General features: G+C 42.4%; 1 protein-coding gene across 1 annotated transcript in view; it reads right to left on the minus strand.

The window, feature by feature from the left end:
* The window catches only part of LOC309393717 (catenin alpha-3-like), a 38,753-nt gene extending 16,432 nt beyond the window's left edge, over window positions 1-22,321 (minus strand). Inside the window, exons 1-2 of the mRNA XM_081956212.1 lie at window positions 22,219-22,321; window positions 8,111-8,245 (exon numbers count right to left, since the gene is read on the minus strand). Of these exons, the coding sequence (XP_081812338.1) occupies window positions 8,111-8,245; window positions 22,219-22,275 (192 nt within the window). The 5' untranslated portion in view covers window positions 22,276-22,321. The remainder of the gene's footprint in view (window positions 1-8,110; window positions 8,246-22,218) is intronic.
* Between the last annotated feature and the right edge of the window lie 2,351 nt (window positions 22,322-24,672).

Genomic DNA, 24,672 nt, shown 5'->3' on the forward strand with positions numbered 1-24,672 from the left:
CTGTTTAGCAGTTCATTTGTCATTCTGCCAGTGGGGGGCATTTAGAATGATTATGAAAAGCTGCCGAGGTTATCAGTTTTCTATTTACTTTGCAGCCTTATAAGAACTTTATTAGAGGAACCCAGGAGGTGATTTGAAGGGGCAGGAGGAAGGCTGCTCTCGGCTTCGTATGGTCAAGGTGGCTTCCAAGTAAACTTGGCTCAGCCCCCTGCCCCATACCCATCCCCCTTGGCCATGAAAACAAGCATGACTAGTTTCTCCATGCAGAGGCCTAAGCTGATGCAGCATTAGCATTCCTGCACCAGCATTCTAGGGCAAACTTGCAAATAAATTGATACAGAATAAAAGAGCTTGGGATAACAGAGACCTTGGAGGACTTCTAGTCCAGCCCCCTGCTCAAGCAGAAGACCCTATGTCAGTGTTGGCAAACCTTAAACCAGAAGAGCAGCTCCCCAGTGTGCACATGCGGGAGTGCAGAAAAGCGGAAGAGCAGTTCCCTGGTGCACCTGCATGCGCCAGGAAGCTGAGGTTCCAGTTTCTGTTGTGTGCATGTGCGCCGGTCACCTGGTCTTCCAGTTTCTGGCACACATGTGCACATGAAGACCAGCTGGCCAGCATGCCTGCACATGCCAGAAACCGGAAGCTCAGCTTCCCGGCGTATGCATGCATGCCAAGGAGCTGCTCTTCCGGTTTCCGGCACTCCCATACGCATGAAGACCAGGGGCGGAAGAGCAACGGGCAATGGCTGTCGTGCCCAGAGAGATGGCTCTGCATGCCACTTCCAGCACATGTGCCTTAGGTTCTCCATCATGGCCCTATTCCATTTGAGACAAGTGGCTGTCTAGTCTCTTCTTAAAAACCTGCAGTGAGGAGCATCCAGTTTCTGAAGGTAGGCCATTTCATTGATTAATTGTTCTCACTGCCAGGAAATTTCTCATTAGTTCTAGGTTGGACCTCTCTCTTTGACAAGTTTCCATATGTTACTTCTTGTCCTGGCCTCAGGGGCTTTGGAGAATAAGTTGACCTATTTTTCTCTGTGACAGCCCCTCAAATATTGGAACCCTATCATGTCCCTCCTAGTCCTTCCCTTCATTAGACTAGACCAGGGGTGTCAACCTAAGGCCCATGGGCTGGACCCCTGGGGTGTTTAGATCTGGCCTACGAGCCAATCCCTGGAAACAGTGAAGGACTGGCCCGCAGTGCCTCTGCCAGTGAAAGCGGAGCTTGGAAGGGCTGCTGGGGGTTCGCAGGGGTTCGGGAGAACCTCTAGCTAAGATTCTGTGCAGTTCGGAGAACCTCTAAATCCCACTCCTGGCTGGCCCCACCCATCCCTCCCCTCCCAGGAGTCTCCATGCGGCCCGTTTTGGATGCAGGTAAGTGCAGGACACACACAGAGGCTCAGGAAGGGCAAAAAATGGGCTACCCAAAGTTCAGGAAGGCCAAAAACAGGCCTCCAGAGCCTGGGGAGGCTGTTTTCGCCCTTCCGGAGGGTTGGGGAAAGCCTCCGGAGCCCAGGGAGAGCAAAAATGCCCCCCCTGCTGTGGTGTAGGAAGCCGACTAGGCCACACCCACCATGGTCAGAGCCACCCAGCAACCGGGCAGAGTACCCCTTGCTAAATTGTTGAAGCCCACCCCTGTTCGTGAGCTTATTGCTTGTGTCACAACAGACACCCCTGACATGAGTGACGTCAAACTGGCCATGCCCACCCTAGTCCCCTGATGTGGCCCTCAATGAAATTGAGTTTGTCACCCTGGACTAGACCTTCAAATCTATGTCATCCTCCACTTCCTTCCATAGACTGAATGTAAGGTTTTTTCCCGTGCAAGCAACTGAAAGGAATTTTTTTCTGCCCCCACCCCCCTCGTGGCTAATGTCAGGCAGCAGCTCATGAAGCTTAGATAGGTGAGCTGCAGCCATAACAGACAAGTAGCAAGCAGAAAAAGGTTGATATTAATCCTCAAGGTTTTTTTATGGAAAGTAAATGCAAATATATACATAACAAACCCCACTTGCTATTATGTGAAATGCTGCTATTACATTCTCGAACTCAGGTATTTCCCCCCCCCTTCATTATGCACAGTTCATGTCCCAATGTGGCAGAGCCAGAAGGAATGGGGTACGTCTTGCCATATTGCAGCTTGGCATTCTTTTTTTCAAGGACAGCAGATTCTGTCACTTTATTGGCAAGATTTGTTTTCTCTAATGAATTTTCACTGAACAGATTCGCCAAGTATTTATTACCATCACAATGACAGGAGCCCCTAAAGCAAAAATTTCTCTTTTACATTTTTTGATCGCTGGGGCAATTTGTCTGCTTCACTTCCTGGAACACATTTGAATGTTTTTCCCGATGAAGATGATTTGTTTATTTAAAAGACATTGTTTCCATGGACTGAGCTTGATTCAGTGAAAAAGGCTCTTCCCCCTCCTCCTCCTCCTGGTTCTTGTTTTCCTCCTCCTCCTCCTTTCCCCCTTCCTCTTCTTCTTCCTCTTCTCCTTTTTTCCTTGAAACCCTTTTGCTTCTTATCCAAGAAGCTTCTTCAGTTCTGACTGCATGGGGAGGAATGGTTGATTCCTGGTGATTTCATGGACATAATCCATTCTCTTGTAAGTGTTGTATATTTGGCTGATACGTTTTTAATGTGTGGTTAGGCATCCAAAGTCCCATTTGCAAGAAGGGTAGCCTATGCTAAATAAATTACTTTAATAAACACAACAAATCAATATAGTTTTATTGAGATAATGCTGATTGGTATTGCCTTCTACTGCAGTGGTATTTGATTGATGGATGGATTGAATGGTTATATATTTATTTCCCAATCTGGCTGCTCTGCTTTTTCTCTCTCAAGAAATGAGGAAAGTCAGTTTGGTGCTGAGCAATTGCAAAATAGAAGCCACCAATTACACAAAAAAATGTCACTTCAAATAAAAACCAAGATAGGATCATATATCTAAAAGTTGTAATTAAATTTGAGTATCATGATTTTGTTCTTCTATTCTGGTCCTATACTTTGCTGTGCCATAAATCAGCCAGATCTGAGGCATAACTGTTCTGTCAGATGTTGCTAGCACAATGTCATTAAAAAAAAAAACTTCCAAAGATCAAAGGACACCAAGCAATATTTCCTTTAACAAAAGAAGGCATGCACATTATTGTTTCTTTTTTCTAAAAAGGAAACTAAAATTAATACTGAAATAAAAGCATATTCTTTGGTCTCTCTCAAAATTTAATAGAAGGAAACATTCTCTTCAAGACATCTCTTGACACCACTCAATTTTTTCACAGCTTCTCACTTAACCTTCAGTTCTAGGATCTTCTGATGCAGAGATGTCATCTAGTTGATTTGGTCCAGGCTGTAAGACCAATTTTGCACACCTCAAGGGCAGCAAAGACAAAGGCTATGGTTTTTTTTCCTGCTTTCCAGGAAAATCTGCAGTGCCTTTGACAAAGAGGAGGTTTCGTATGCACAAAGACAGGATTGCATACTAGCCATTTTGGGCAGCCATTTTGTCCTGGTACAGTAGGTCACTGTATTTCCTTTTCCTGGGTTTAGACAAGAGGTGGTACTCAGCAGGTTCTGACCAGTTCTGAAGAACCATTAGCAGAAATTTTGAGTAGTTCAGAGAACGGGTAAATAGCATCTCTGATTGGCCCCACCCCCATGTATTCCCTGCCTCCCAACTCCCAGCTGATCAGGAGGAAATGGGGATTTTGCAGTATGCTTCCCCTGGAGTGGGGAGGGAATGGAGATTTTACAGTATCCTTTCCATGGAGTGGGGGAGGGAATGGAAATTTTATAGTATCTTTTCCCTGGAGTGGGGAGGGAATGGAGATTTTACAGCATCCTTTCCCTGGAGTGGGGAGGGAATGGACATTTTACAGTATCTTTTCCCTGGAGTGAGGAGGGAATGGAAATTTTACAGTATCCTTTCCATGGAGTGGGGGAGGGAATGAAAATTTTATAGTATCTTTTCCCTGGAGTGGGGAGGGAATGGAGATTTTACAGCATCCTTTCCCTGGAGTGGGGAGGGAATGGAAATTTTACAGTATCTTTTCCCTGGAGTGGGGAGGGAATGGAGATTTTACAGTATCCTTTCCCTGGAGTGGGGAGGGAATGGAGATTTTACAGTATCTTTTCCCTGGAGTTGGGTGGGAATGGAGATTTTACAGTATCCTTTCCCTGGAGTGGGGTGGGAATGGAAATTTTACAGTATCCTTCCCCTGCCACACTCAGCAATCCACACCAGGCCTACCATGCCACGCCCACAGAACCGGTAGTAAAAAAATTGAATCCCGCCATTGGTTTACACAATATGTTGAGTTAATCAAATGAGCTGTATTTGCACCACATGATAAAGTATGATTTCTTTAAAAAAAAACCTAGCCAATGCTAATTCAGCTTTGTAATGTGCTAGAAATATATCTACTTGATCTCGAACTGACCTAATTAAAAATGTAATGTGGACACAGCTTTAGAGGTGATGTAATATTCAGCCTTTTCAGTCTGTTTTAGTATTTGATCCTTGATCTTAGTTGCGTGGGTGTTGGATATGTACTTTCACAAGGATATGTGATGTATTTTTGTTCATATGTCAATGAAAGCGCATAAGAGAGAAAAGGCGATTTGAAGGAAAAGTCACTAGAATCTTCAGCACCATTTTTCTAAAAGCTCAAACTCACTATTTTTGTGCGTGTGTGATTCAATTTTTGTGTCTGATGATAGATCTGCCATCATCATTCCTTCCCTCACAGATACATACCTGAATGGATCAACACAGAGACATGGTGCTTGAATCTCAGAACTAGTCAGAGCAGGGGTGGGTTTCAATTTTTTTTACTACAGGTTCTGTGGGTGTGGCTTATTTTGTGGGTGTGGCTTGGCAAATTTGTATTTCAGATTGGAGATGGGAAATAAAATATGCTGTAAAATGTTTTTTTTTAAAGGCCAAAGAAAGCAGCAACCTGAGCTGCGCCGAGCTGAACACAGGAGAGCTGGAGGGTCCAAAGTGTGCATGGTTTTGTTCGCTGCCTGTGAGCTCCGGGGGGGGGGGGGCTGCAGCTGAGCGAGCAAGCCAGAAATCTGCCAGCTGCCGAGCACCCTGCTCATGAGTAAACTTGCTCAGGAATGAACTGCAGATGAGAGGCAGCCAGCAGATCCTGGTATGCTCGCTTGGCCGCTCGCCCCCTCCGCAGCTCACAGGCAGCAAATGAAACTGCTGCCTCCTACCTCCGTGCATCGAGGAGGCAGGGAGGCTCGATCTCACTTAGGAGGCAGTGGCTGTGAAGCCAGGGGGCTCCCTGAGCAGCCCATGCTGCTTACCTGTGAGTAGGCACTAGGAGGCAGTTGTGTGGATGCATGTGGCAAAGACGAGGCAGGGCAAGCGTCGGAATGACCCAGTTCGGGGGCATGGCCAGCCAGCCATCACTACTGGTTCAGCCCCCAATTACCACTACTGGTTCTCCAGAACCAGTCCGAACTGGGAGCAACCCACCTCTGAGTCATAGAACACTGTGGTTCCAGAAAACGTAACTTAGGAATTCCACTATCCCTTATACTCATCTGAGATTCTTTTGGATAGACACAGGTTTTGAGCTTGGCACAATAGATGACTTAGGGGAGTTGAAGTCTATACATCTTCAAGTTGCCAAGGTTGAGAAGAACTGGTCTAGGCTATTACAACTGAAATTAGTTTAGATGCACATTTTATAGTTAGGTCCCTTATATCCTTGATGGTAAACCTATGGCATGTGTGCCCAAAGTGGCACGTGAAATCATGTCACTCGGCATGCACGACTTTGCCTATTTGTCTTCCGGGTTTTTGCCATGCATGCGCATGCGACAATCAGCTGTCCTTCAGACGCGCGGCAGTGCCAATAACCAGTGTGCATATGCGTGCCGGCCAGCTGTTTGTCGGGTGTGCGTGCAGGCCAGAACCCAGAAGTTCAGCTTTTCTGGAGTGTGATCCCTTCGTGTGCACGGCAGTGCCGAAAACTGGCCTGAGCATATGCACTAGCCAGCTGATCGTTGGGCATGAATGCACGCTAGAACCCAGAAGTTCGGCTTCTCTGGAGTACGCCGCCGACAAGCGTGTGTGCATGCACACGTTTCCACGTGACCTTTTTGGCACTCGGTGCTGACAAATGTTTGCCATCACTGCTGTATATTATCAGAAACAGAACAGACAGTCCAACCAGATATTGCTAGGATGGACAGGAGCTGAAATCCACAACATCTGTAGAACATTAGAGTGTCTGTTCCTGTATACAACCCACGTCTAGTGGTCTAACTAGACTGAGCAGAATTTGCCTGGCATTAAAGACTGTCAGTTGGCGGGGAGCAGATGAGTTTTTTCAACACTGGCCCCTTCTCTATGGAACATCGTATCTTTGGAGATCAGAATGGCCCCAACCTGTTAGCCTTTCATCAGCTCCTAAAAACCTAGCTGTGTTACTGTGCCTGGGGTCAGAGATGGTATTCAGCAGGCTCTGACCAATTCAGGAGAACCAATAGCAGAAATTCAGAGAACTGGTAAATACCACCCCTGACTGGCCCCATCCCCATCTATTCTCTGCCTCCCGAGTCCCAGCTGATTGGGAGGGAATGGGGATTTTATAGTAACCTTCCCCTGGAGTGGGGAGGGAATGGAGATTTTACAAAATCTGCCACATTCACCAAGCGATGCCCACCAAGCCATGCCACACCCACCAAGCCACACCCACAGAACTGGTAGTAAAAAAATTTGAATCCCACCACTGCCTGAGGTGCTGAATGTATCAAGGGCCCCATTTCCTTGCTGTATTAACTGGCCAAGTATCTTGCTTCTATGTATATTTCATCTGGATGCTTTTATTGTTATTATTTTAATCATTAAAATAGTTCAGTATTCTTAACTATTTTTGAATTGTAACCCATTCAGAGTTATTGACTGAAATTGAATGGAGGAATGAATCCTAATACCTGTCTCTTTTTCTAAATGTAAATATTGAGTTCATCATGTAGTTCATCAAGCAGTTGAAACTTATGGGAGGTAAAAGATTTGCAGAAGTGCAAAAATATTTTATAACCCATAACAACATGTAATGAGGGGGAAAATAGAAATTTGGGAAGGTAAACATACCTGAATAAAATAGCCCAGGGGGAAAAAAGCCAAATCTGGACAGGGATATTACAGTATATATACAAGTATCTATGTAAAGAAGGCAAAATCAGAAAATAGGGACCTCAGTTTTTATATTATACAGAGCAGCCTTGCAAATCCCTCTATTTCCATAGTTAATCATATAATTCTTCAATCGTGCCAGGATGATAGAAATAGAATTCCTTTTTTTAATGGAAATACAAAAATGAATAATAAATATGTGACAATTTACAACTATATTAAAACTCTAGCATTCATACCCATGATGAACTTGTTCAGGCAGAATTTAAACTGGTTTATCCACAAGAGGCTTACATTTCATTTCAGAGCCCCAGTGTTGTGGCCCGCCAGCAGCCAGTTGAGCTGGCAGCAGATTCAGACAGTGAGGAGGTTGGGGAAGAACATGGGCCAGTCCTGGAGTCTGGGGAAGGCTCTGACGAGTGCCCTGCATTGGAGGCAGAGATGGGGCCAGGGCCGTCTGACAGTTATCAGCTGCCTTCGGAATCAGACATCAGTGAGGCAGATGAACAGCTGGAGCCTGTTCCCAATATGGGCATGTGCAGAGTTGCCAGACGAAGGGAACAGCTAAGGAACAAGGGTCAATTTGGAAGTAAGGCCATAGGTGGAGGTTAATGGCTCCTCCCATAGGGAATAAAGGAGGAGCAAAAGGGGACGGGTGTTTGCAGGAGAATATTAGTTCATTCCTGCATTCTTGCCAAGTATTGTGGCGTCTGAAAGATATCGCCCTGGCCACTCCCCAAGCCTGATAAAGGTTGGTAATTGTGAACTATCTTGAAAGATTGTGGGCCGGGACTTTTCTGGAGAGGAATACACTGTAAATTAAATAAAGGGGGTTTATCGAGACAAGGACGAGACTTCATGCTGCTGGGGAAGCCTAGGTCAGAACACCCATTGCCTTGCTTTACCGGGTCCAGGCTGTACCTGGAAGAGAACAGAGTTTTCACTTACTGCTGACATGATGAGCTCTCCGCCTAAGTTCTGGATTTCAGCTTTGACTTGGCTGCAGATTTTGAGTTGGTGGGAGTAGAGCTTGATTTGTTCCAGGTAAGCAAGTAAGTCTTGCTTACATGACCAGTCTGGACACTAAAAAATAAAAGCAAAAATGCATAGTAATATGATTGAGCTAACTACTTTTAACATCTGGGATCCAAAAAGAAAAATGAGCTAAGAGGGTACAATAATTTCCCCCCATTTTCCTTTCTTTTCCTTTTCCCATTTCCTTTTCCCCTTTTCCTTTTTTCCCTTGTGGTGCAACCTTGTGGTACAACCAGAACAACCTTGAATTGAACACACTCAAAACTGTAGAAATGGTGGTAGATTTTAGGAGAAACCCTCCTGTACTACCGCCTCTAACAATACTAGACAACACAGTATCAACAGTAGAGACCTTCAAGTTTCTAAGTTCTACAATATCTCAAGACTTAAAATGGACACTTAACATCAAATATATCATCGAAAAAAACACAACAAAGAATGTTCTTTCTGTTCCAGCTCAGGAAGCTCAAACTGCCCAAGGATCTGCTGATTCCGTTCTAAAGAGGAATTATTGAGTCTGTCATTTGAACCTCCATAACTGTCTGGTTTGGCTCTGCAACCAAACAAGACAGGCACAGACTTCAACGGATAATTAGAACTGCAGAAAAAACAATTGCTACCCACCTGCCTTCCATCGAGTACCTGTATATTGCACGAGTCAAAAAGAGGGCTGTGAAAATATCTACAGACCCCTCATATCCTGGACATAAATTGTTTCAACTTCTGTCCTCAAAATGATGCTATAAGGCACTGCACACCAGAACAACTAGACACAAGGACGCCCCCCCCGAATGCCATCACACTGCTGAACAACTAATTCCCACAACACTGTCAAACTATTTACTAAGACTGTATTACTATTATTCTTCTCATCCTTCCTATTACCTATCTCCTCCCACTCAAGACTATAAGCTTATTGCTTGTATCTCTGTGATTTATATTGGTTTATTTGTTTCCTAGTATGATTTGATTGCTTATTTAGTAACCTATGACTATCACTAAGTGTTGTATTTTATGATTCATGATGAATGTATTTTTCTCTTTCCTTTTTATGTATGAGAGTATATGCACCAAAGACAAATTCCTTGTGTGTCCAATCATACTTGGCCAATAAAGAATTCTATTAGATTCTTTTTTTTTCATTTTTAAACAGATATCCATACTATTTAAACTGATTTCAGAAGAAGCTCTTAGGCAGGTCAGAAATGACTTCTAGGAGGTGCTTGGAGGGAAAGGTCAGGGAAATGAAATGGCAACAAAATATTCCTCGAGGGTGAGCAACTAATTGTGATGTCCTCTGGGTTTTGGCCATCTCACAATCCTATTTACGCCTTTCCGTCTTTCCTGCAGGCATCCCAGATCTCTTATGCTCCTTATCAAGATTTATGTAACAAAGCATTGCTTGCTCCAACTCAGATGCTGGTGAGCATCATAAATTTACAGTTGCTCTTTTGTACTGCTGCCAGTTTACTTATTTGATAGCGTTAGGCTGTTTTGCAAGAGGTACATAATAATAAACTCCACGTTGTTTTATGCAACTAATACCTATGTGGTGGTGATGGTGTTGTTTTAACTTGTTTTTTTTTTAATGTCTGGAACAGCTAATACAAATGTCCCCTTCAGGAATAAAATATTATGGAACTGAATAATCACCCATACTTGTCATTCTGCAAAATGTTATGAATAGTATCTTTAGTGTGTGCTCTCCTATTTCAATGAGTGAGTTTCTGTGACCTGAATATGAAAAAGAAAACTGATAGTATTTTCACATGCAGCTGCTTCCACTACTCGATCTCTCCAAGACAGTTTGAAACTGACCCTCCATTGTCTTCAGTTTTGCTGAAGTCCTACAGAAAAAAAGGGAGAGATCACCATGAGGACCTCAGTACCTCCTCCAACTGATCAGCGAGAAGGTGTAAAATTAAAGAAACAAACAAGTCATAACTATAGTGCTGGAGAAGACTCCTGCGAGTCCCTTGGACTGCAAGGCGATCCAACCGGTCAGTCCTAGAGGAGATCAACCCTGACTGCTCTTTAGAAGGCCAGACCCTGAAGATGAAACTCAAATACTTTGGACACCTAATGAGAACGAAGGACTCACTGGAGAAGAGCCTAATGCTGGGAACGATTGAGGGCAAAAGAAGAAGGGGACGACAGAGAATGAGGTGGCTGGACTGAAGCAGTTGGTGTGAGCTTGAATGGACTCTAGAGGATGGTAGAGGACAGGAAGGCCTGAAGGTACGTTGTCCATGAGGTCGTGATGGGTCGGACACGACTTCACAACTAAACAACAACAAGAACAAAACAAGTCATTCCAGGAAAATATGAGAGGCGCCTTCTCTTTTCTTGTTAAAGGTAAAAAAATCTCTCTGTGAACTTCCGGGCCCAAATGTGAGAATATTGACAGTTCTGCAGCTCAGGAGCTGGTGGTGAGGAAAAATCAGAGATTCCACTAGAGCTCTGCAGTTATGAGAGGAAACAACAGCTTTGATTTCCTTTCCCTTAAACTAGTCTCTTGATTGGTCGGATTTGGAGCTGGTTTGGAATCAGCTCAAAGGGTTCAAGGACAAGTTCCTTGGATGCAACTTTCATTGGAAAGTGGGGGGAGGGAAAGAAGCACAAATTTAACATTGTCAGTACAGGCAGTCCTCAACTTATGACAACAATTAGGATCAGAATTTCCATTACAAAGTAAGGTGGGTTCTGAGCAATGTTCCCTCTAATTTTTTTCCAGTGTGTGCGGAAAAGTACAATGTTTGAGTGGCACATTTTCATGCCTGAGCACCTGAATTTTTTTTAGACATAATTGCCATCAGAGCAGACGTTTGGGAGGGGGGCAAGGAGGAAAAGAGTCCCCTCCCTCTCCCTCAGACACCCAGAAAGGAAGGGAGGGAAGGGAGGGGGGAAGGAAAGGAAATGGGAAAGAAGAAAAGGAAAGGATGAAGAAGGGAGGGAAAGGGAAGGGAAGGGAAAAGAAAAAAGAAGGGGAAAGGAAATAAGGAAAGGAAAGGAAAAGATAAAGGAAAAGAGAAAGGAGAAAGGAAAAGAGAAAGGAAAGGAAAAGAGATAGGAAAGGAAAAAGGAAAGGAAATGGGAAAGAAGAAAGGAAAGGATGAAGAAGGGAGGGAAAGGAAAGGGAAGGGAAAAGAAAAAAGAAGGGGAAAGGAAATAAGGAAAGGAAAGGAAAAGAGAAAGGAAAGGAGAAAGGAAAGGAAAAGAGAAAGGAAAGGAATAAAGAAAGGAAATGGAAAAGAAGGAAAGGAAATGGAAAAGAAGGAAAGGATGAAGAAGGGAGGGAAAGGAAAGGGAAAAGAAAAAAGGGGGAAAGGAATTAAGGAAAGGAAAGGAAAAGAGAAAGGAAAGGAAAAAGGAAAGGAAAGGAAAAGGGAAAGGAAAAGGAAGATAGAAGAAGGACAGAAAGGGAAAAGAAAGAGTGGAAAGAATTGGTACTGCTCAAAAATCAAGTCTCAAGATCCCGTGGACCCCTTTGGCTCAGGCAGTCCAACTCCACGCTGCTTCCCTCTCTCCGCAAAGCGAAGGGATCACAGAAAGGCTGGCGAGCTCAGAACGGGGCTTCAGACGACGCAATGCCTGAGAAACACGGGATGTGCAGAGAAATGCAGGTTACAACCAGGGAATCGCGTTTTCCCAGGAATCGACGAAGCCCCAGAGGACCAATGGGAATTCTCCCTTCTGCAGCGTCATCGGTCTCCAGACAGAGTCTTCCTTGACTTCACCCGCGGGAGGAGAGAGTTCGGTGTAGAGAGAGGAGGGAGGGGGAATATTTTAAGTCATATTATAAGACATTAAAAAACACTGTGCGGCAGTTGGAAACCGCTGCATGGAGTTTTCTTGTTACATGTGTGGCCATGCAGCCGCGTAGCCACGTAGCTTAGAGGGAACATTGGTTGTGAGTTTACCCCTGTTTTATGGTCATTTTTGTCACGGTTGTTAAGGGAATCACTGCACTTGTTAAGTGAATCATGTAGTTGTTAAGGGAATCTGGCTTCTCCTCTGTTGTCGGGAACCGGCTGGGAAGAGGCTAAATGGGGATCACATGACCCTGGGATACTGCAACTGCTGTACGTACATACAGGTGGCCAAGCACCCAATTTTAAACACATCAGCGTCGGAATGCTGCAACAGTCATGTTACTTTTTTCCGTGCTGTTGTAACTTTGGTTGCTGAATGGCTGGTTGTAAGTGGAACACTGTCTGTAAAAGGATTTAAGACATGTTGTGACATTACATTGTCATCATGTGATGTGTTGGGACTATTTCCCTCCTTTGCTAAACCGGGGGTGAGCGTGGCCAGTGCCTGATGCATCTGGGCTGCGGGCCACCAGTTTGACACCCTTAATTTGAGAGATAGGAAATATTACTTCATATTTGGATTGCACTTCTAAAATCATTGTAATTTTGTATATATTATTTTCCTTTGGATCAAGATTGAAGCAGAATTAGCAATCTGATCTTTTTTACAAGATTAGGTAATGAGCTGCCATATTTTCTAAAGGTTGCGGCAGAATAATTTGGGGACAGAGATCCAAAATTCTGAGCTTTACATACACTTTTCCTACAGAGGAGGCATCTCAAAATATTATGATCCTCTATTGAGACTGAAAGACCCCTGATGAGAATAAAGAGACATGCAGCATGATTTGAGAAAAATCATATTTGTGCAATTGCTTCCTTCATTTTTCTTCACTAGTAATTATGCAGAATTAAAATTGTTTATATCACTAAAACATTGTACATATTTTTAATAATAGACTCCATTGAATTAATATGCTGTGTCTCGAGTAATTTATTTGCACCCCAACAGGAAAAGTCAAGATACTTACCTTTGTTTCCTTCATTTTTCAGAAAAGAAACCTACATATAGCCCATCCCTCTCTCCCTCTCTCTGTGTTTATATGTCTCTGTGTGGCTTTGAGTCTGTGTTGACTCCTGTCAACTGCCTGGATTGGTCCCGGAAATTTTTTTGGTCAGATTTTTGAGAAGCCAGGGTTCCAGGTAATACACCTATAGCAAACAAAACTCCAAGGCATGTAGATTCCTCAAAGAATAGTGTTATTGAATATATCATATTGGCACAGTTCTGGTAAAGACTGATTCTGAAGTTTCCTGTGGTTTTCACCTAATTAAAAGTAAAAGTTTTCCCCCTTTCCAAAACAATCAGTCACATGATCTATTCAACGTGCCATCAGGTTGCCTGGTAACTTCACTCCTCCTCTCTCTTTGGTCACTGTGGGAATCGCCTTGGTTCCCAGGAGAAAGTATTTTGTTTTGGCTACAAAACCCCAGCTATCTCTATTCCTCCCTCCTAATCCTTCAGGTCCAGTATGGCAACATTGAAGCGTCAAAATGGCTTCGGTCATGTCAGCTTCAGGGTTGACATTGCCATTGCCTGCTTCCTAGGGCTGAGATGGAGTGACTGGCCAAGATCACTTAGCTGGGTCTGTGCCTAAAGCAGGACTAGAACTCACAATCTCCTGGTTTCCAGACTGGAGCTTTAACCACTGCACTTAACTCTCACAGCCTATCCCTAGATCACTACAAACATCCTATTCTGTGGAAGGGGTGAGATCCATCATCAGTGACATAATATTCAACGCAGAAGTAATGAAAATAGCAGGAATTCAAAGAAAGATGTCGGTGCTCTTCTACAATAAACAACACAGTCAGGCACTAAAAGCATTAAATGGATTGTAATTGCCCACTTGTGGTGATTGGAATCTATAAACTACTAAAACCTGCTTGTCTATTTGTAACCTTCGATTAGCTGAAATGGTATGTCACAGGACAACATTTTTTGAATCAGAGTAGCTCAAATCCGCTAGCTTACAGAATGTGTAGAAAATCTAGGATCCATTAATCCTGTGTAATTTAAATTTCAAGGATCTTCACCAGTTGTATTTGCAAATTTGTGACCGCTCCAGCCCTGCTACAGTCAGCTATGGTCATAGGATCATGATTTCCAATACTCCCTGCCAGTTTCCCACAAGCAAAGCCAGAGAAGCTAGCAGGAAGTCAGATCTGGTCGTACTGCTTTTTTGTCTGGCTGCGGTCATCCTATTTATCTCTTTAGGTAAGGAAATATTGACAAAAGAAGACCCAATAGAGTAGCGGTCACCAATCAGTGGTCAACAAGAAAATTTTGGTGGTCCACAGAAAAATTATTTGCATTTTTTATATTGCACTACATACTATTTATCCTTTTAAAAAAATCATATTAGTGGTTTACAGGATTTAAAATTATGAATTTAATGGTCCCTGAGGTCTGAAAGGTTGGTGACCCCTGCAATAGATCTTAGGTTGTCTGGTTGGAGCTAAGTGAGAAATGATGTTGTCATTTAATACTTTGCAATAAATAAGAGAAAATTTGCTACTTATTCACAATTCAAAATGTTAAACATAAAACCGAATAACAATAGAAGATCCCTCTAACTGTATTTATTTATTTAAGAATTTTTTTATGGCCGTCCAGCTCACTCTCAGTGACTCTGGGCAGCTTACAAGTTTCTATTGTATTAAGTAAACCTTTCTTCAGTTTCGTCTTAGCAATTCTAGAAGGAAATACATTTACTTCCCTTGTTCTACTGATTTCAGAATTTGCAACACTAAAATCCATGTTCAACAGAGTGTGAAATATACAAAAAAAGCCATAGAAATCTAGATCAGGGATCAGCAATCTGCGGCTCTGGAGCCGCATGTGGCTCTTTCATCCCTCTACTGCGGCTCCCTGTCACTCAAAATATGTGTCACAACTGCCAATGTGCGACACCTGACACCACACAATTTATTGAGCTTTTCGACCATCAGTAGACCAACCATGGATAAATCCAAGTTTCAGAAGAAACCAGAACTTTTAATTCAAATACATATGCTAGTTTTGTGGACACTCAAGAAATAGTCAGGCACGGGAAGGGTTTTGTAGCTCCCAGTGTTTTCTTTTCTATGGGAAACTGGGTCCAAATGGCTCTTTCAGTGTTTAAGGTTGACGGCCCCTGATCTAGATGAATTTGACTGCAGCACTGATTTCAGTGGGGTCTCACTAAATAGCAGACAAAGCAGAACCAATTTTATATTATTCTAAACAGCCAGACAACCATCTTAATTGCCCTGATTGTACTTATCATGACCATATTACTGTATTTTTTTGTCTCACCCATCTTAACACATTTAAAATCTTTTTTATGGTAATTTACTGATATGCAATAAGACAGAATCCTAATAAAAATAATGTTCTAATTAGAATTTGCTTTTTAAGTTTCTGACTTCTACAGTTTTGTAACATAAGCATAAAATGGATTTTAATAACATTGTGCGATCAGCCTCACCCCCCCCCCTCAAACGGATTTCTAGTTAACAATAAGGAAGACAGTTTGATGTTTCTTCAAACAGGCCTTAATGTGTGAAAGTTTTCTTCATAAGTACATAATTGAGTTGGGAGATTGGGGGGGGGAGGGAAGAGACGTGAGAAAGCATTTCATGGGAAAATAAGGTAGTCAGAAATTCTGCATTTGGGATCCATTTAAATTACTGAATGCATGGCATGCCACACCATAACTGATTGGATTTGCAATTCATTGCAAGCTGTTTGCTATGGAGGAGAAACATCTATGTGGATCTCAACAAATGTGGAGTGCAAACCAGGGATTGACTACTACAGGTTCACCCTGGTTTGGGAGAACCCGTAGCTAACATTGTGGCTGGTTCAGAGAACATCCATATCCCACCCCTGGCTGCCCCTGCCCACCACACCCTGCCCCCCCCCCACCATGCCCCTCTGACGAATCTCCACACAGCCCGTTTTGGTGAAGCCTCCGGAGGGCGAAAAATGGTCTCAAAAGGCTGAAATCAGCTGGCCAGCACACGCATGCACGCTGGCCAGCTTACAGGGCAATGCCTCGCGTGCCCTGAAAAATGGCTCCCCCTATCACCTGTGGCATGTGTGCCATAGGTTCGCCATCACGGGTCTATGATGAAAAGAACAAGAGATGAGAATGATAATTAAAGTAAAATAATAATCTCATAGGAACTATAGGAAGATAGTCCCTAGTGCAATAAATCTTGCTTCCCTCCACTAGAAAAGAGGCAGGAAAATATGAAAGAATCATGAAATATCAGACCAGGCTGTGTGGATTCCCCCAGAGCTGGCCAGTAGAACTCCATGCTTCAGACAGGGAAATTGCATAACAAAATACAGATATGAGGCAGGAAGGGAGGTTTGTGTATAGTCTTATTAACTACTGGAACATTTGTATCTTGCCTTTCAATCAAGGTAAGCATGAGTCTTTATTAGCCTAAGGAAAAGGACAAAGAGTTTAGTAGTGAAATTATTCTTGATTTTAATGTTTTTGGGTTATATTAACAACAACACAGAGAGGAAGAAGTGAAACCGCAATCGGCCCCGGTGTTTTGTCAAGGCCTGTGGCTGTGCTGCCAAATGTCTTACTTCCTGGGGTGGTGAAAAGCATCTAAGAATATAATTAGAACAAGAAATTGGCAATATAATTTGAATGTAGAATAAACACTGGTTCCCAATGTATTTTAAGTGATTTGGGAGAGGCTGCACGATTCTGCAAGAATTATGGCGGGGTTTCTTCATTCATGTAGAAGTTAGAAGAAATTAAAACCCTGCAAGAAAACAATTCTATGTTACAGAGAAATACAGCCAGAAGACAAGTGGTGGGATCCTATCGGTTTAACAACCTGTTCAGTGATTGTGTGTTTCGAGCACTGGCGGACACGGAGGACAGCTTTAACAAAACGTCTCTTTCACGCTACTTCTGGGGAGTAACACAGCTCAGGCGCGGCAATCTGCTCTGCCAAGCAAATCAGCTGAGAGGTAAGTAAAGTAAAGCACAAGGACAGGCAGGTGGGCCCACCTGATCGGCGGAGTGAACCGGTTTGCTCCCAGATGATCGTAGGAGCTACTGTTTGGCTCGAACCAGTCTAAACTGGCTGTCAGGCCTGCAGCCACCTTTTCTTTTGGGTCTTTCTATTATTCTACTATGCATTTTCTATTGTGGAAAAATGGGAGGGTGGATCGTAAGGAGTTACATACTATGTAGCCAAAACAAAATTCTTTCTAGAAAGCCAAGGTCATCCTTTGTCCTGCACCTCTGCACCTCACCGGAATTGGATGGGTGGATCTGCCAGCATGGCAGTGGAATATTGGACCATGTGATGGACTTGTGGGTGTGTGGGCAAGATCTTGAACTTTCAACTAGGAGGGGAAAACTGGGAAGCTTTCAGATTCAGGTTTTCCCAGATGTGCCAACATGGCTCTCTTAATAAATTGGAAGTTTGAGCAATACTTTGCTTTGGACTTTGATTTGGATGCTATTTGGAACCCTGACACCGGCTGAATCCCACCCCTGCAGAAGACATCAAACAGAAAAATCTGTACTTGTCGAATTACTATTGACAGTTATACATGGAAGCAACCTTTTTCCACGTATGGCTTTGCATGGATTTTTAATTGGATTTGCACAGTCCAAGTAGGGGAAAAATCAAGTAACTCCAACCTTATTGTCACCAAGAGATTAGGATTATATTTAAAGTAGAAATAACAATCCAGGTACAATCGTGCATGGAAAGTTTATGGGAGGAAAGTTTATGGGCTCTAATGTGATCATGTTGTTTCCTTCCACAAGAAGAAAAAGAGAAAAACTATAAGGAAAATGTAAGAGAATTGTGAATTGTAAGAGAATTGTGCATGTGAAACAAACCATATGGGTACTTTCTCACCTCACCAGAATTCTGGATTTGAGACAGGAAAATTGCATAATAAAAGCCTTATTTTGAGACACTTGTGGAATAAGGTAGGATGAAAGATAGTGTTTGATGCATCTGTATCTTGCCTTTTCATCTGTAAGCCCTTATTACTCTAAGAGTAAGCCATCACAGAGAAAGCAACCGATACAAAGATAGAACCACCATCTTAGCAGCTGAATAAATAATCTACCAATAACTACAAACGTGGCCAAAATTGTGGAAACCTTTTGGGAAAAGTGTATTTTTGAGGTTTGATGGCTAATAACACCAGTTTTTTTTTAGTAGTACCATAAAATTTTATATCAATGGAAAGATAATTAAATCAAGAATGTAATGCAACAAAGTTTGTTCAATTATCTGTATTCTATGAAAAGTTATAGCCAAATAATCAGAAAAAGGAAGCACAACTTGCTTAGGTTGATATCAGGTAGCTTTCCTTCATCTGATTGTAGTCAATGAGCAGGAGTGTTTAGAGAGCCAATCAGGTGTCATCTTGTTTTGGCAATGAGCCAATCCGATCATAGTAGGATTCAGTTATTGATGTCATGTATTGAAGTTGAGACGAGGATATTTGTCAGTGTGTTATGTGATCGCCATCAAATTGGTTGGGTTTTTTTGTGTTCTTTCATTTAGTGAGCTTGTAAAACGTAATAAAATTAAAGTAATGGTGCAAAGAGTTGACTGGACCAGAAAGCGATGTAAAATAGTATTATTAAGTGAAGAAGGCTACAGTTATAAAGAAATTAGAAGAAAAATTGGTGGAAACTTAACAAAAGGTGGCATTTCTAAGATTTTGAAGACATATAAGGAGACTTGGTCACTACAAAATGATACTGGAAAAGGTGCACAACAGCAAGTGATGATAGAAGAATTAAGAGACTGTGCCTACGTGACAGAAGAAAACCATCTGAGTCTATACAAGATGAAATGGTGCAATGCATTGAGTGCAAGGACTGTTTGGCGCAGACTGCAGGGATTTGGCCTAAAATCTAGAATTCCACTAAAAAAAGCTGCTATTCTAATAGCAAATCCTTCATAAAAGTTATTGCATTTCATTCTTGATTAAATTATCTTTTCATTGATATATAATTTTATGGTACTACTCCCCCCCCCCAAAAAAAACTGGTGTTATTAGCTATCAAACATCAAAAATACTGTACACTTTTCCCAAAAGGTTTCCACAATTTTGGCCACTACTGTAGCAGTGGTGGGTTCCTACCGTTTTGGACCATTTCGACTGAATGGGTAGTAGCTTGGTGGCCTGGGTCACTGGAACTGGCAGCAACCGAGGCCTGCCACGGTCCTGAACCAGTTCTCCCAGAGGCGCCATAGGCACTGCCATCTTGTCTTTTGCTTCTGCACTTGCACAGAGCAATTTTAGTTGTACTGTGCATGCACGCGTAACGCGTCCCTGAGCGAACAGGCAGTAGTCTCTGCTGGAACCCACTCCTGTACTGTAGGTATCAGTCACATTGCAAAGCAATATCTGCTCACAGAATCACTTATCAAGTATGTTCAAAGCAGGCAAGGCAGAAGAATATAAAACCCACACATCTGCAAAACTCCTGCATTGATGATGCCACCTTGAAGATTAATGTAACATTAATCTTGAAAAGGCACCTTTGGGACATTAATGAAATATCTGCAATCCTCATGATGAAGCATGGAGAACCCTAAACAGTGCAACAAGTCAATACCGAGCCACACATTCAACTACCATGAATCCGAGTCAGATTTCTTTAAACAATAATGCTGTCCCTTTATATTTTTAAAATATATCCTGCTAAAGGAAATGTCTTATAGGATAGAGCTATTGTTCAATCACAACATATCCCCACAAGGCAACAATCCATATTGCCTAATTCAATGGTTTCACAATTTTACATTTTGATGGTGTGAGATGGCATGAAACCCAAATAAAAGTTATTCACTTGAAACTGTTCTACTTTATGAACTGGAAAAGGTCAAAGATATGCAACACTGAATCTTCATTACAGACTGATTGCTTATTTCAGGCACACTTTCACATTAGAGGCTACACCAGAGCGGGGGGGGGGGGGGAATGTATTTTTTTAAACTTGTTTTATGATGGAGGTGTTGACTGGAAGGTGGTCTCAGGCTAACAGAGCTGTGCTTTGAAAGGTACTGTGAATGATGAACTGTGTTCCACTGAAATGACATTATTAGCTTTGGCAAGAAGCTAATTCAGCTATCTCCCAGTTTTGCCAACCATAAAGAAAATCTTTGAAAAAATATGTGTTTAAACTGCAGAATAATAAAGCACCTAGCCCACAGCTCACTGGCAGGCATGCTCGTTGTTATGGAAGGTGTGCATATAGCGGGGAGAGATAATCGGGAACAATGCCAAGCAGCTATTTCAGCAGAGGTTTCTGTACTCTTGGCTGCTGATTTGGCGCTTTCAGCTTTCTGCCAGGCTACCACGTTCCACACGAGCAGCTGGATCAGGGTTGCAAAGATACACATGAAGGACACTCTAGGCCATTATTACAATGTGCATCTATAACTTATTTTACTCACACACTTTACAAAGCACAAGAAACCACAGACAAGTGAATTAAATGTACCCCATGAGTTAGTCTTTAGTAAGAATATCCTCAAAATGATATTTATTTATTTATTTAGTTATTTAACAATACCTATTGCCCAATGGTGCTGGAGAAGACTCCTGCAAGTCCCTTGGACTGCAAAACGATCCAACTGGTCAGTCCTAGAGGAGATCAACCCTGGCTGCTCTTTAGAAGGCCAGACCCTGAAGATGAAACTCAAATACTTTGGACACCTAATGAGAAGGAAGGACTCACTGGAGAAGGGACTAATGCTGGGAAAGATGGAGGGCAAAAGAAGAAGGGGACGACAGAGAATGAGGTGGCTGGATGGAGTCACCGAAGCAATCAATGTGAGCTTAAATGGACTCCAGAGGATGGTAGAGGACAGAAAGGTCTGGAGGAACGTTGTCCATGGGGTCGCGATGGGTTGGACACAACTTCACAACTAACAACAACAACATCACCCTATCCACTCCAGGGATGGGATCTACTCAAGTCCAAAAATATGCACTAAAATGTACTGTATATGGATAACCAAAGTCAACCACAACCAAAGAAATTCAAGAGCATCAAAGGCACAATTCAGTTAACAGAAGGGCTAAATCTCCGAAGGAACAATGCTTCAACTTGTCAGAAAACATATACAATACGAACTATCAATACGAATAACCTTTCTTCTCCTTTGCTTTTTTCCCCCTTATCACACTCTTTATGTTTTGTAGACTAGATTAAGAAACAGACTGTGCAGACCGAAAGCTACTTTTGTTAGAATGGTTATAGTAACATAATCTTAAAAGTATGAATGAGCTTCCTTGCTCTGCTGTTTATCTTCATGTGAATTCAGAGGAGAGGAGCCAAGACATTTTCCTAAGGCATTTTCTTGGCCTGGATTCAATATTTATTTATCTGATTGTTGCTTTGGTAATGCACATTTTCACTTTAACTACATTTCAGGGTCAAAAACAGTCTTGGAGTCACAAGGCAGAAAAGTAAAATAGACTGCAAAACTCTTGTTTCTACTTTATAAACCTGTAATGGTGAACGTATGACACGCATGCCACAGGTGGCATGCAACACACTCTCTGTGGGCACGCAAGCCGTCACCACAGTTCAGCTGTGCCGTGCATGTGCGAGCACCTCCCGCCGGCCAACTGGTCATCGGGTCTCTGCCATGCATGCACGAGGGCGGGGGTGAGGTGTGTTTGGGGGGCAATGCGTGCATTCATGGGGGACTGGGGCACATGCAAGGGTCTGTGTGCGCATGTGCAGGGGTCTGTGCTTAGCAAAGCCTGATTATAAAAGGGCATTTAATTCTTGCTATACTACACAAAAAATATAGCATTTTTATTTTATTTTTATTTCTTTAAAAAACCCTCTTGCTTGAAAAAATAAAGATAGCATTCCCGTGAAACAAGAGGTTTTATTATGAAGCCAATTATGGGGTTTAAAATTCAAGTTACCAAGATAATTTTAGAATGGTGGCAAATGATTAACTGGTGCATGTGGGCTCTGGTTTAATAATTCATTCCGCAACAGCTGTAGTAAATTCTTAGCAATCTGCTCGCCAAAGAAAATAGGCACCTGACAAAGAATGTAAAAAATATAATAGTATTTGGAGCATGGGGTCAATTGTAACACAACACATGTTATGCTTTCCCTGTTATCTTACCTGATTAGAAATGAGTCTTGCAAGAACATCCATCCTAGATCCTGACTCTGAGATCATTTTAGCTGCATTAATCACATCTGATGTGTTCTTCAGTGGTCCTCTGCCCCTTTAATTAAAACAAAGATATATAATGAATATTAAACATCTGGTACAGTCTTAGAATAAATATGAGAATACAATTTCTTTTAGTCTTCTAAGAATGTCTCTATTGCACTTGAAAACAAGAGATGTGTCTGCAACCAGGTGATCACATTTTATCTATTGCATGTGTGATGGCTCTGATCCTCAAGGTGACCTACAATCCACTATAAAAATATGTTAAACCAACTTCTAAAAGGTAAATTAGCAACAACACCAAAGAATTGTGTACGTTGTCTAGATGAACAGGAAATGAAAAGAATTATTATAGCTACACACCAGCGGTGGGCTTCACATTTTGTTACCACTGGTTCACTGCGCGTACACACTCCCACTTCGTGTATGTGGGTGTGAGCATCCCTTTCACGTACGCACCTGGCCTTCTGCACATGCACTTTGCTCATGTGTCTTCCGTGCATGTGCCTGGTCTCCAAAACATGCCTAAATAGAACGGCATAGAGCTGGGGCGGGCTTACCTGCAATTTCCGCTACCGGTTCGAGTGAAAATAAGACCTTCTTTCCCCCAAAATAAGGGGACCTGTCTTATTTTTGGGGGAAACACAATATATCTAATTTGGGAGGGAGGAAATGATAATTTCTGTCTTTGCACTGCGGCAAAGAAAATAAGAAGTCACTTCTTCAAACATTTATTTTTGTTTCTCTTTTTGTTATCTTTCACTTTTTCTTTTGTTTTTGTTTTTTCATATTTCTTTAATTTTTTTCTACTTTTACTTTGGAAATAGAAAGTTATGTAAAGCTTTCTTTTAATAAAAAATATATCTTAAAAAATTATACTGAAGGCACATAGTCTTAAATACTGGGAAATTCCTTTTGGGCCAAGGAAAAAGAAGAAAGAACAGTGATTTCTAAAAGATACTCTGATTTGCCTATTAGGATCATTTGTCTCCAACCTCTGTGCTAAGGTTACCATTGATCCTTGCTTATGTCCAGAATTGATTAACTTTAAATTGGAAAAAAAAATGTGAGGAGTTTCCCCCTCACATGCTTTTTTTTTTCAAAATATTTTTTAGTAAATGACTGCTTCCCAAAGCACATTGAATTAAGGTTTGGTTTTAGCCATTCTTGCGGTGAGAAAAATAACCAAGTTGGAAGGGACCTGGTAGGTCTTCTAGTCCATCCCTATTCTCAATTAGGAGATCCTTACAAGTGACTGTCCAGTCTCTTCTTGAAAACCTCCGGTGAGTCGAAAAAGCACCCACAACTTTAAGAGGCAAGTTGTTCCACTGGTTAATTGTTCTCACAGTTAGGAAATTTCTTCTTAGCTCTGGATCTCACCTTGATAAGCTTCCACCTATTGCTTCTTGCCCTGCCCTCAGGTGCTTTGGAGAATAGGTTGAACCCCCCCCCCCCCTTCTTTGTGGCAGCAAATATTGGAATACTGCCCTCATGTCACACCTAGTCCTTCTTTTCACTAGACTAAACTAGACTTCACCAGATTTCACTAGACACAGTGGCTCAGTGGCTAAGATACTGAACTTGTCGATCAGAAGGTTGGCAGTTCGAATCCTTAGTGCTGCATAATGGAGTGAGCTCCCGTTACTTGTCCCAGCTTCTGCCAACCTAGCACTTCGAAAGCACGTAAAACGTCAAGTAGAAAAATAGGAAACAACCTTGGTGGGAAGATAACAGCGTTCCGTGAGCCTTCAGTGTTTAGCCATGCCAGCCACATGACCACGGAGACATCTTTGGACAGCGCTGGCTCTTCGGCTTACAAACGGAGATGAGCACTCGCCCCCTAGAGCCAGAAACGAGTAGCACCCATGTGCGGGGGGAACCTTTACCTTATCATTCCTTCAGAGGAAAGAATTAAAATTTTCTTTCTCTGCTATATTTAAAAGCAAACATTAGAGCTTGAATTTCCAGCAGCCAATTTTTGCAATTACTTTGCTGAAAATAATCCTGTAAAATAAGTTTGGTTAGATCATTTCATTCTCAAACAAGCCTGTTTTTAAATTAGATAATTTACATGTCTCAAATTCAGTCCTTACAATGGAAATAATCAGTGGTGGGTTCCGGATTCCGTTCCAAATGGTGTCACCCACATGGACGTGCGTGGTGCACGTGCGCACACACGCACAGTGCGCACATGTGTTGTAGCTGCAAATGACACTTCTGCAAGCCTCTGCGACGCTCCAGCTGCTCAGCGGAGCGTCACACAGGTGCTGTAAATGCCATGTGCATGCACAGAAGTGCCAAAAGCTTTTAAAACACGGTAAGGTGCTCGGGCGGGCGGGTGGGCCCTCTGGAGCACCATACCGGAATGCTACCCGGTACTCCGGGCAAGCTCCAGTACAA

The sequence above is a fragment of the Natrix helvetica genome (assembly GCF_964273705.1).
Source record: "Natrix helvetica genome assembly, chromosome: 5".
Classification (NCBI taxonomy): domain Eukaryota; kingdom Metazoa; phylum Chordata; class Lepidosauria; order Squamata; family Natricidae; genus Natrix; species Natrix helvetica.